Here is a 13,489-nt window from a genome sequence, read left to right as displayed (position 1 = left end):
CCAACTTTACATTTGTAAGTACTGATCTTGATATTACCAACTATAGCATAACCTGTTTGTCAAAGAGTTTCTTTGTATATGATCTCAGGTTTTTCCTTTCTCTCATTCTCTCTTTCCTTCTAGTCTTCTTCTGCTCTGAGGAAATTTTCTTTTTTTACTTAAACATTTTTCTATTTTTACCAAACTTTCCCCCAATCATGCATTACCTATAGCATAATGGTAAAGTGGTATTTTCCCCAAAAAAGAAAAATTGAATGTAACTGACTCTTTATGCTGCCATGAACTTTTAAAGCAGTGTATTAAATTAGAAGATCAGAGCCATAATTCTTTTATTCTGTACTACTAAATTTATTCTGTACCACAAATACCACTAATGATTAGTCATAAAGAATAGCCTATTTTAAGCTCTTAGCATTAAAATATAGGATTTTTTTGAAAGTATAACCCTTGACCGAGAAAACTTCTCAAAATAGAATCAACCATAAGCCATAAAATGGGAAAATATACAACCTGCATGATCACTATAAGGATTAAATGAGATGATTGATGTTAGCAAAAGGCCTTAGATAACTGTTGTTACTAAAAAATGTGTATTTTGATTAACAGATAGCAGCATATTTACCAGCAAAATGGTTCCAAAGCTCTGCCATGAGAACGTCTATTCCCCAGCTAGAAAACTTCATTCAGTTCTTGTTGCAGTCTGCACAGAAATTATCCAGAAGTGAATTCAGGTAATTGTGCACATTTGTATCTCCATAAGCATAGTTCAAGGTTTCTTTTTTACACTCAGCAATTTTTAGGAAAATTTGTACTTTCACTCTACTTCTGGAAAAACTCTGTGGAGGGGCCCCTGGCTGGCTCGGCTGGAGCATGCAACTCTTGATCTCGGGGTTGCAAGTTCAAACCCCACATAGAAATAACTTAAAATCTTTAAATCAATATATAATAAGTCCTTAGAGACTACCACTATAGAATTAATAGTGATTCCTAAGATTGCACATGAAAATATCTATTTTATACTCACACCTCACGAATAGCTCATGTCTTTTTTAACATTTACGTATTTATTTTGAGCAGAGAAGGGCAGAGAAAGAGGAAGAGGAGAGAATCCCAAGCAGGCTCTGTGCTGTCAGTGCAACACAGAGCCTGACACGGGGCTCGATCTCACAGTTCCTGGGATCATGACCTGAGCCAAAATCAAGAGTCAGACGCCTAACCGACTGAGCCACCCAGGCGCCCCAGTAGTTCGTATTTTTAAATGTAAATCTCTTCCAAAGTAAGCATTTCCAGAAAACTATTGCACAGGGGATTTGGGAAACTATAAATCAAAAACCTCTTATAGCATGTTTTCAAAGTGTTTTTCATTTTCCTAGCCATTTTAAAACCTCAGTAATTGTTAAGTGCAGGTCTGCAGCCTGATGTTTACCCAGGAGTAGCTAGATCTGTTTTGAGTGTCTCATTCACCTCACTAGATGTTTAGGGGTTTAAGTACAGTTGCGTTCTGATTAAGCACTTCTCCAAAATAAAACTAAAGCATTTTTAAAAATAAAAAACCAAGGGGCGTCTGGGCAGCTCAGTCGGCTAAGCAACTGACTTCGGTTCGGGTCATGATCTCACGGTTCGTGGGTTCGAGCCCCGCGTCGGGCTCTGTGCTGACAGCTCAGAGCCTGGAGCCTGCTTTGGATTCTGTGTCTCCTTCACTCTCTGTTCCTCCCCTGCTCATTCTAGGTCTCTGTCTCTCAAAAATAAATAAATGTTGGGGCGCCTGGGTGGCGCAGTCGGTTTAGCGTCCGACTTAAGCCAGGTCACGATCTCGCGGTCCGTGAGTTCGAGCCCCGCATCAGGCTCTGGGCTGATGGCTTGGAGCCTGCAGCCTGTTTCCAATTCTGTGTCTCCCTCTCTCTCTGCCCCTCCCCCGTTCATGCTGTGTCTCTCTCTGCCCCAAAAATAAATTAAAAAAACGTTGAAAAAAAAAAAATTTTTTTTTAAAAAATAAATGTTTAAAAAAAAATTTTTTTAATAAAAAAACCTAGATTTGTAGCATTTCTGTGGGTAAATATTCCCACTGAGACTCCCACCATAGTAGCCCATACAAGCTGATAGCCCCCATGCCGCAACTCAGCTTTCTGATGATAGCTTTAACTTTTTACAGCCATTCACATTAAAATTTGCCAGCATACATATCTAATAAGAGTCTATATTGGAATGCTTATTTGGAAAAGGTAAAGTCTGGAATATGAGATATTGGCTTAAACTTTTTTTCAGGTTAACAATTAATGATTCCCTGTCTCATGCACTTCGTTTTCCTTTTTTTGTTTCCCAGGGACGAAGTAAAAGAAATAATTCTTATTCTGGTGAAAATAAAAGCTTTGAATCAAGCAGAATCCTTCATAGAAGAATGTCACCTAGACCATCTTAAATCAGTAATTAAAGAAGTTTGAGCAAACTATGGGAAGTACTAATGTGAGATTTTAATATAATCACTCATGGCTCATTTGCTCGGGGCGGCGGTGCCCGCAGGACTCCATTCCTTCGCCTTATTTTACCTTCTGATATCGCGAAAGGCTGCCCCTCTGTGGTGTTTGCAGGAAGTAAGCCCACAGGAGCAGGATCCTTTGGATCCAAAGCAGGATTCTTTGGACTTCTTTTCCACTGTAAGAGAGGAGTTGGGGAAACCTTGCTGCTTTGGCTTTGGTGAGTCTTCTGAACTGACCGTAGCAACATCTGTTAGTTCTCTTCATCCCGTCTCTATTCACAAAAAATTAAAATGGAAATCTTAATTGGAATGAATCATTTGCTAAGTGTTAACTGATTAAGGTATTTTAAGGCTTTCAATAACTATTGATTGTCAAATTGTCCTTCAGAAATCTGTACCAATCCCCCCTGCCATAGGTTTTTTTTTGTTTTTTTTTTTTTTTTAACTCAGTACAAATTCAGTAAATGTAAAAACTGTTATTCTTTTGGCTGTTAGTACTTTTTTGGCCATTTGTAATTCTTTTTGAAATTCACTCATGTTAATAGCTTTGTAAGAACTTTGTTTTAAAGATACCAATGTTTGTCTATCCTATGTTACTGTTTTCTGTATTGTCATTTTTTCTCTTAATGTATGATTGTCTTGTTAGGTACTTAGATTTCTCTTCTGTTAGGGTTTTTGTCATTGGTGATAGGCTTAGACAGGATACATGTATTTTAAATATTCAGAACATGTAATAAACTTTCCGATAAGATATTTGTATAATTGAAAAGAGACTGAAAATTTCTCAAAATGAGCTTACTAATAATTTTTTCTTAAGTCTATTCATTAAATAACTCCAGGGCGACCCTGAATATATATTTTGTAAATTATTGCCCCAAAGAATATCAGGAAAAAAAAATACCATATTGTAGGACTTCAGCATGTGGCTTCTGACATTTTCACCTCTAGTTTTGAAGCTGTGTATTTTTTTTTTTTTTTAACATTTATTTATCTTGAGAGAGACAGCATGAGCAGGAGAGGGGCAGAGAGAGAGGGAGATAGAATGCTAGCAGGCTTTGCATGGTCAGCATACACAGCCCGACGTGGGCCTCGAACTCACGAAACCATGAGATCATGACCTGAGCCAAAATCAAGTGTCAGATGCTTAACCGACTGAGCCACCCAGGTGTCCCTGAAGCTGTGTATATTTTAACAGATTGATGTGTTATTTCTATTTGTGATTCACTAGTATGAACAGTTTGAATGCTCTTTTAGTTACGCAAATTATATAAGAATAGGATCTCTTCTAGAAAGCATTTAGCATTCCTGCACCAATTACTGTCCCAGAGGTAACTGCTGTTTTCATTTTAATGTTACCATTTCAGACTTTTTCTCTACTTACACAAACGTACGTGTGTGTGTGTTAACACAAAAGGCAGATCTTTATTGCATATGAAATTTTAGTTTTAATGAAGTGTACATTTGGAAATTTCCCTGACTTTTGTATTTTTTTTAATTTTTTAAGTTTATTTGAGAAAGAGAGCACAAGCAGGGGAGGGGCAGAGAAGAGAGACAATCCCACAAGGCTCCCCACCATCAGCACAGAACCCAACGTGGGGCTCGAATTCATGAGCTGAGATCAAGAATCGGACACTTAACCAACTGTGCCACCCAGGTGCCCCTGCATTTTTAATTAAAGCTGTGTTGGGCGTGTTCCTTTACATTTTTAACTTGGTTAGAGATTTTTCTTTTTGTAGAATGGGAAATATTAGAACTGCTTTCAAAACTACAAATTGCTTTAAACTCCCAATAATTTAAATTTCATTATAGTAGGCTTCATTATACTTGGAGTTTGAACCTCAAGATTTTTATCCGTCATATACTATAATGGAGGATAATCAAAAACATTTGTGAAACTTCCTTAATCCCCAGTGCAGATTTTTTTCTCTTCTTCCTGTTAACAATTCATCTCACATCTCAATTCTCTCCCTGGATTTTTTTCAGCTTTTCGTTCACATAAAGAATATGAAATTTTAAAAAGTCATCTTTCTTATTCTGTAAAAAAAAAACTTATATTGGCTCTTAGGAACCCAAAAATGGACACTAAAAACACCTCAAAACAATTGATTTTTGCATTTCTTAGGCCTGTGACAAAATATGTAGAGGACCTCCAAGAAATACCATATCTGATTCAAAACCTGAAAAAGCTGTAACAATAACAGACCAATATCCCTCATGAACACAAGAATAAAAGTCCTTCAAACATTAGCAGATTGAACCTAGCAATGTATTAAAAGGATAATACATCTTGACCAAATAGGTTTTATTCCAGGAGGGCAAGGTCTATTTAACATTAGAAAGTCAATCAATATGATTTACCTGTGAACAGAGGAAAATATCCTATCAATGATTATAGAAAATGCACTGGACAAAATTCAACATCCTCTCACAATACAAACCCTAGGAGTTAAATTCCTCAGTCTTACAAAGAGCATCTGCAAAAGAACATCTACACTTAACATCATACTTCATGGTGAAATACTAAGCAAACCAAGGATGTCTGCTCTCACCATTTCTGTTCAACACTGTTCTGTAAGTCAGAGCCATACAGTCGGTCAAGAAAAACTCATAAAGATTGGAACACAAGAGCTTAGAATAGTCATTCACAAATGATATGGCTGTTTACACAGAAAATCTTACTCCGCAAGAAAAAGAGAACCAGCCAGAACTAGTAAGTGAATTTAGCAAGATCTTAGAAAAATCAAAGCCTGGGGCATGCTGGTGATCTGATTAGAAACTTAAAGTTTAAAAACAGTAACATTCTAGTAGCAAAAAAAACATCAAATACCTAGGAACAAATTTATAGATCTATGAGACCTCTGCACTAAAGAGCAAAACTTTGCTGAGAAGATGAAAACTTGGACTTGAGAGACATCATGTTCGTGAATTGGAAAACAGTTTTCGGTTAAGGGGTCTATTCTCCATAAATTGATTTATACTTCGCAATCCCTATCAAAATTCCATTAGACTTAAAAAAAAAAAAAAGACTGGTTTGTTAATATATTAAAAATTATGTAGAAGTGCAAAGACCTTACAAGAGTCAAACAACCTTAAGTTGGAAGACATGCTTATCTGCTGTCAAAATTTAAAGGAGGCATCTGGCTGGCTCAGTGGAAAGAGCTATGACTCCTGAACTCACGGGTGTGAGTTTGAGCCCCACACTGGGTGTAGAGATTACTAAAATAAACTAACAAAAAACTTACATGAAGTTTAAGTAATCAAGACTGTGGTATTAGACTCAGCCAAGAGTCCAGAAACAGATGTACAAAAATTTTGACCAAGATGGCAAGTTAATTCAGTGGGAAAAGGAAAGTATAACAATATTGGTGAAACGAATGTATGAAATAAAAAGGCTTGACTCTTATTCTCTACTCGGACACACACACACACAAAATCATGGATTTAAATGTAGAACCCAAAAAGTATGTAGGAAAAAAAAAATATCTTTGAGATTTCTTGGACACAAAGTACTAAACGAAGAAAAAAAAAAAAGGACAAGTTAGACTTAATCAAAATTCAAAATTTACACAACATCTTAGGTCCTCTGGGAAGTACAAATTAAAACCACCATGATACACCATTTCACATGCACTAGAATGGGGAAAAAAAAAGAAAACATCCACAAATGCCAAGAATGTGAAGCCACTGGAACACTCCTATGTTGCTGCTGGAAGTTTAAAATGAACAACCTCTTTGGAGAACTATTCATCAGTTTCTTAGTAAAGTTAAACATTCATTTGCCATACGATTCAGCAAAACCATTCCTGAGCATTTATGCAAGAAAAAATATGTCAGGGCACCCAGGTAGCTCGGTTGAGCATCTGACTTTGGCTTAGGTCGTGATCACACAGTTTGTGGGTTTGAGCCCTGCGTCAGGCACTGTGCTGACCTCTCAGCCTGGAGCCTACTTCGGATTCTGTGTTTCCCTCCCTCTCTGCCTTTACCCTGCTCCCCCTCTGTCTCTCTCTCCCTCTCTCTCAAAAATAAACATTAAAAAAATATGTTCACAAAAACATGAGTATACATAACTTGATAAGAGCCTTATTAATAGCCCAAAACAGAAGGTATAACTGGTGTATTCATAAAATGGAAAACTCAGCATCAGAAATGGACTAATGCATATAACTTAATCTCAAAAACATCATTAAATGAAAGAAGTTAGAAAAGAATACATACTTTATGATTCAATGTAAGAACAGACCTAAAATGATGGAGGAATGAAAATAGACGAGGAATCTGGTAGTGATGGAAATGCTCTATAACATGATTTGCATGATGGGTACAGGAGTGTATTCAAAGTTAATTCATTGAATGGAAAACCTAAGATCTGTGTGTTTTATTGAATGTTACAGTGGTGCATCAATTTTTTAAAATACTTTATAGATCAGACAAGTGTCTGGAATAGTGAACTATCTCACACACTGTTACCCATGGGCCGAGTACCGTTGAATACCATACTAATTGTTCTTCGTGATACTTTCTGAAGTCATTAGATGTTAACCGAGGAAAACTGGTAGGGATATCCAGAGATACTTTTGTTTTTAACATACCTAGTCCATTAGACCAGTGTTGGATTTGTTTATTATTATAATTGAGAGAGACAGACGGAGTTTGAGTGGGGGAGGGGCAGAGAGAGGGGAGAGAGAGAATCCCCATCTGCACTGTCAGCGCAAAGCCCAAACTCACAAACCAGGAGATTATGACCTGAGTCAAAATCGAGAGTCAGACATTTAACCGACTGAGCCACCCAGGCGCCACTAGACCAGTGGTTTTCAACCCCTTTTCCACCCAAATGAACCTAAACTTAACACATTTCCATCAAGAATACTACCTTAGAATCACTGCCCTGAAGGATTTCACATAAGGGATTCAGTGTGATCTGCTAACCAGAAATGCCCCCAGGAAAATTCTGTAAGAGAATCAAGGACTAATTTATGTTGACAATATTCTCTTAGTCAAGTCGCATGGAGTTAGTCCAGAGAAATGTGGATTAATGTCAATAAAGATTTGACATTTAATAAAAAGCCTGTAAAAAGAGGATTAAGGTTGACGATTCAATTGAGTATTTTCATGTAGATGGTTTCAAGACAGAATTAAGTATCTATAGACCCAACAGTTCCCAAACTGAGCTGAGATGCCCTGGGCACTGTTGTAACCCGCAGGATACTGTGGGACATTTTAAATTCTCAAGGGAGACAGCAGTACTCAACACCACTCACAAACCACTGGAGCTTCTAGCTCAAGGCTGTTCAGTGTCAACGTTAGATCATGTTACAGTACTTTAGAAGACAACACGTATTTGTGAAGCTGGGTTTCCAGAGGCCGCTGTTAAAAGCAAATGGAGGGGTGCCTGGGTGGCTCAGTCGGTTGGGCGGCCGACTTCAGCTCAGGTCATGATCTCGCGGTCCATGAGTTCGAGCCCCGCGTTGGGCTCTGTGCTGACCACGCAGAGCCTGGAGCCTGTTTCGGATTCTGTGTCTCCCTCTCTCTCTGACCCTCCCCCGTTCATGCTCTGTCTCAAAAATGTTAAAAAAATTTTTTTTTTAAATTAAAAAATGAAATAAAAAAAACAAAGCAAATGGAGACCAGCCTTGAAAATTCCCTAAGCAGGCAAAACCAGTTTAGTCCTACAAGCAAAGCTTAATTTAGCTTATTTTGCCAGACCGACTTGACCTGGGTCATTTCTTATTTACACCTCTAAAAATCATAAATAAAACTTAAACTGTTTCCCAAGGTTGGTAGGAGGTAACCACTGACCAATTCACTATCATTTAAGAAAATTCTAATATAACCAATGAATTTAGAATAAACTGTCACTGCATTCTCACTATATAAACTCACACCAACATACAACTGAGGGGCATCCAGCTGCTCAGTCAGAAGAACTTGAGACTCTTGATTTCGGGGTCATGAGTTCGAGCCCCACATTGAGTACAGAGATTACTGAAATAAAACTTAAACACACACACACACACCTGAGCTTTATTCCATGTTTTGGTTTCAGTGCTCCCAGTTTACAAACTATTTTTAATTACTACTTTGGTGATTCACTGGTTTTGTTATTTCTGAACTTCTGACACTGTGATAAAAGCAAGTACCTCATGAAATTCCATGTGGAACAGAAAATGAGTAGTAATGTCCAATTTGATTCCAAGGTTTGATAAGTTGCTTAGGGGCAGATACACACAACCCAATTAGTAATTATAATTTAAGGATGCAATATTTTAAATGTGTAATATTTTTAAATATTTAGACCTAACTGGTTAATAAATGGTGCTAAGCATGGGGCACCTGGGTGGCTCAGTCGGTTAAAGCATCAGACTTCAACTCAGGTCATGATCTCACGGTTTGTGAGTTCGAGCCCCGCATTGGGCTCTGTGCTGACAGCTCAGAGCCTGGAGCTTGCTTCAGATTCTGGGTCTTCCTCTCTCTCTGCCCATCCCCTGCTCACACTCTGTCTTTAATAATGATTAAAATTTTTTAAATAAAGTAATAAATGGTGCTAAGCATTTCTTGTGGTCTAGGGGGCCCCATTAAGAATTCCTTAAAAAACAGGGGCATCTGCAGAGTATAAAATCAATGCACAGAAATCGGTTGCATTTATATATACCAATAATGAAGCAGCAGAAAGAGAAATGAAGAAATTGATCCCATTTACAACTGCACCAAAAACCATAAAATACCTTGGAATAAGCCTAACCAAAGAGGTGAAATATCTACACACTGAAAACTATAGAAAGTTTATCAAAAAAATTGAAGACACAAAAAAATGGAAAAATACTCCATGCTCATGGATTGGAAGAATATTGTTAAAAATGCCAATACTACCCAAAGCAATCTATGTATTCAATGCAATACCTATCAAAATAACACCAACATTCTTCACAGAGCTAAAACAACCCTAAAATTTGTATGGAACCAGAAAAGACCCCAATAGCCAAAGCAATCTTGAAAAAGAAAACCAAAGCAGGAGGCATCACAATCCCAGACTTCAAGCTGTACTACAAAGCTGTAATCATCAAGACAGTATGGTACTGGCACAAGAACAGACATTCAGATCAATGGAACAGAATAGAGAACCCAGAAACGGACCCACAAACATATGACCAACTAACCTTTGACAAAGCAGGAAAGAATATCCAATGGAATAAAGACAATCTTTTCAGCAAGTGGTGCTGGGAAAACTGGACGGCGACATGCAGAAGAATGAACCTGGACCACTTTCTTACACCATACACAAAAATAAACTCAAAATGGATGAAAGACCTAAATGTAAGACAGGAAGCCATCAAAACCCTCAAGGAGAAAGCAGGCAAAAACCTCTTTGAGGGGCGGCTGGGTGGCTCAGTCAGTTAAGCGTCTGACTTCAGCTCAGGTCACAATCTCGTGGTCCATGAGTTCGAGCCCCGTGTTGGGCTCTGGGCTGATGGCTCAGAGCCTGGAGCCTGCTTCCGATTCTGTGTCTCCCTCTCTGTCTGCCCCTCCCCCGTTCATGCTCTGTCTCTCTCTGTCTCAAAAATAAATGTTAAAAAAAAATTTAAAAAAAACAAAACCTCTTTGATGTTGGCCACAGAAACTTCTTACTCAACACATCTCTGGAGGCAAGGGAAACAAAAGCAAAAATGAACTGTTGGGACCTCATCAAAATAAAAAGCTTCTGCACGACAAAGGAAACAATCAGCAAACCTAAAAGACAAGTAACAGAATGGGAGAAGATATTTGCAAACGACATATCAGATAGAGGGTTAGTATCCAAAATCTGTAAAGAACTTATACTCAACACACACAAAAATAATCCAGAGAAGAAGGGCAAAAGTCATGAATAGACACTTTCCCAAAGAAGATATCCAGGTGGCTAACAGACACATGAAAAAATGCTCAACATCACTCATCATCAAGGAAATACAAATCAAAACCACAATGAGATGCCCCCTCACTCCTGTCAGAATGGCTAGCATTAACAACTCAGGCAACAACATGTTGGAGAGGATACGGAGAGAGAGGATCTCTTTTGCACTGCTGGTGGTACGGCAAACTGGTGCAGCCACTCTGGAAAACAGTATGGAGGTTCCTCAAAAAACTAAAAATAGAACTACCCTACAACCCAGCAATTGCACTACTAGGTATTTACCCAAGGATACAGGTGTGCTGTTTCAGAAGGGCACGTGCACCCCAAAGTTTATAGCAGTGCTATCGACAATAGCCAAAGTATGGAAAGAGCCCAAATGTCCATCGACAGATGAATGGATAAAGATGTGGTATATACATACAATGGAGTATTACTCGGCAATCAAAAAGAATGAAATCTTGCCATTTGCAACTATGTGGATGGAACTAGAGGATATTATGCTAAGCGAAATTAGAGAAAGACAAATATGACTTCACCCATATGTGGAATTTAAGATACAAAACAGATGAGCATAAGGGAAAGGAAGCAAAAATAATATAAAAACAGCAAGGGGACAAAACATAAAAGACTCTTAAATATAGAGAACAAACTGAGGGTAGCTGGAGTTGAGGGTGGGGGGCATGGGCTAAATGGGCAAGGGGCCCATCCCACTTGTTGGGGTGATCACTGGGTGCTATATGTAAGGGATGAATCACTGAATTCTACTCCTGAAATCATTGTTGCACTATATGCTAACTTGCATGTAAATTAAAAAAAAACAAAAACAAACAAAACAGGAGCACCTGGGTGGTTCAGTTGGTTAAGCATCTGACTCTCAGTTTTGGCTCAGGTCATGATCTCACGGGTTCATGACTTCAAGTCTCAAGTCAGGTTCCATGCTGTCAGCGAGGAGCATGCTTGGGATTCTCTCTCTTTTCCCCCAACCCCTTCTCTCTCTCTCAAAATAAGTAAACTTTAAAAAAAAAAAAAAAAGATTTAAAATGCCTTAAAAACCAAATGTTCTGTAAAGTGAGAAAGAACCACTGATAGCTTTTTCACTGAAAAACACAGAATGTTCCTAGACACATTTGGACTTATTTTTGTATAAGATTTTATTTTTAAGTAATCTCTACACCCAATGTGGGGCACAAAATTACAACCCCAAGGACAAGAGTTGCACGCTCTATCCACTTAGTCAGCCAGGTGCCCCATTTGGATTTCTTAAAGCTAGAGAGGGAAAAACATAGGGAAACGACTTCCCTATTGTGCTCAAATTTTTAGGAACACCTCTAGGATTTTTAAATCATAAACAACTATTATAGAGCATTAAATTTCATAAATATCTGCCTGGTAGGGTGGCCAGCCTTCCCAGTCTGCCCGGACTAAGGTGTTTTTAAGATGCAGGGCTTCTGGTGCTAAAATTGGAGAAGTCCCCTGCAAACCAGGACAATTTGGTCCCTCTACTGCCTTCACTGAAAACGCCCCAAGCATTTTAGTTAGAGGCCTAACTTAAAGCAAAATGACCTGCCTTGAATTTCACCTCCATTCTGCTGTTTCTATAGAAGGCAAAATGTTAAATGCAGTGATTCTCAGAACTAGTTGTACATTAGAATCACATCAGGAGCTTTTTAAAACACTAAAATCCATCACTGTCCTTGGTATTTTGATAAAGTCTGGAGACTTTTTTACATTTTTTTTTTAAAAAGCTTTTATTTTTAAGTAATCTCTACACCCAACATGGGGCTCAAACTCACAACCCCAATATCAAGGGTTGCAGGGTCCACTGATTAGGCAGCCCAGGCGCCCCTGGAGACTTTTTTAAAAACCGATTTTAAAAGAAATCTCAGGGGGTGCCTGGGTGGCTCAGTCAGTTAAGCATCCGACTCTTGGTTTCAGCTCAGGTCCTAATATTGCAGTTTGTGGGTTCCCGCCCCACATCAGGCTCTGTGCTGACTGTACAGACCCTGCTTGGGATTCTGTCTCCCTCTCTCTCTGCCCCTCTCCTTCTCATGTGCTCTCTCTAAAATAAACATTTATAAATAGATAGATAGATAGATAGATAGATAGATAGTTCTGGGGTGGGGCTCTGTCAGTTGAGCGTCTGACTCTTGATTTTGGCTCAGGTCATGATCTCACTGTTCATGGGTTCGAGCCCCATGTCAGGCTCTGCCCTGAAAGCACAAAGCCTGCTTGGGATTTCTCTCTCTCTCCCTCTGTCTGCTCCTCCCCACCCCCTCTTTCTCAAAATGAATAAATAAACTTTAAAAAGAAAACCAAAGAGATCTGACTCAGGCATTTGTGAGGTTCAACATTAGCCCCACCAGCCACCATCTGTGCCACTTCAGAACAGCTGCTTACCTCTCTAAAGCGATCTCATTTGTAAAATGGAGTAGAAGCACCTGTCTCATAAGGTTTTATGAACAATAAGAGACATGAGATGCCTTGCACAGTGTCTGGAACAGAGGAGCCCTTCTAATGGGTTAAAGACTAGCTTATCCCTGAAAACTGAAAAGTTAAATATATCATTCTTTTTCTAATAGGAAAAACCTAACAGTTTGAATGCTGTGCATTATACAAAAGACTCAGGGAGTTATTTCTTTTAAACCATTAATTGCCCTACTGCAACGCTAAATGGAGGTTTAAACACAACACACTCTTGAGCAACATGATGGAATGTGCAGATTCAAGGTCTTGTCCTCCCACAGAAACATTGAAAGACAAGCAGGAATGGTCACAACCAACTTTTGCAGAACTGTGGGAAGCAGTCATGTTTATATTAACCAAGCGAACACAGGATCAAATAAAAGGCAACTTATAAAAAGGCAGGAAGTCACCAAGATACCAACATAGGTTGTTCCAGACTTCGCGCCTCCTCACGAGAATTGACAAGTATGCATGGACACCACTGAAAAAACCTGGAACACAGAAGTGAGGCTGAAGCACCCTACACACACACACCACAGGGACCAAGACAGACTCCATTAAAAAAGAGAAGCATCTACACGCTCACCACGTTGCCCCTCTTTAGGCTGAGGCAGCACCACAACAAGAGGCCTTCCCTGAGCCTGTGGTTCCCCCAGGGGGAA

The 13,489-nt window shown here is 38.9% G+C and overlaps 1 protein-coding gene across 3 annotated transcripts in view; it reads left to right on the top strand.

The window, feature by feature from the left end:
• Positions 1 to 2,548, top strand: part of GCFC2 (GC-rich sequence DNA-binding factor 2) — a 128,993-nt gene extending 126,445 nt beyond the window's left edge. For 2 of the 3 annotated variants that reach the window (XM_049651798.1, XM_049651796.1), the window contains exons 16-17: positions 611 to 731; positions 2,324 to 2,548. In XM_049651798.1, coding sequence (XP_049507755.1) covers positions 611 to 731; positions 2,324 to 2,441 — 239 coding nt within the window. In that variant the 3' untranslated portion in view covers positions 2,442 to 2,548. Of the gene's footprint in view, positions 1 to 606; positions 732 to 2,323 lie in introns of all 3 variants that reach the window. The other variant, XM_049651795.1, reaches the window with a different exon arrangement.
• The last annotated feature ends 10,941 nt before the right edge of the window (positions 2,549 to 13,489 follow it).

The sequence above is a fragment of the Panthera uncia genome, assembly GCF_023721935.1.
Source record: "Panthera uncia isolate 11264 chromosome A3 unlocalized genomic scaffold, Puncia_PCG_1.0 HiC_scaffold_11, whole genome shotgun sequence".
Lineage (NCBI taxonomy): Eukaryota > Metazoa > Chordata > Mammalia > Carnivora > Felidae > Panthera > Panthera uncia.
This window is presented reverse-complemented; position numbering and strand designations above follow the sequence as displayed.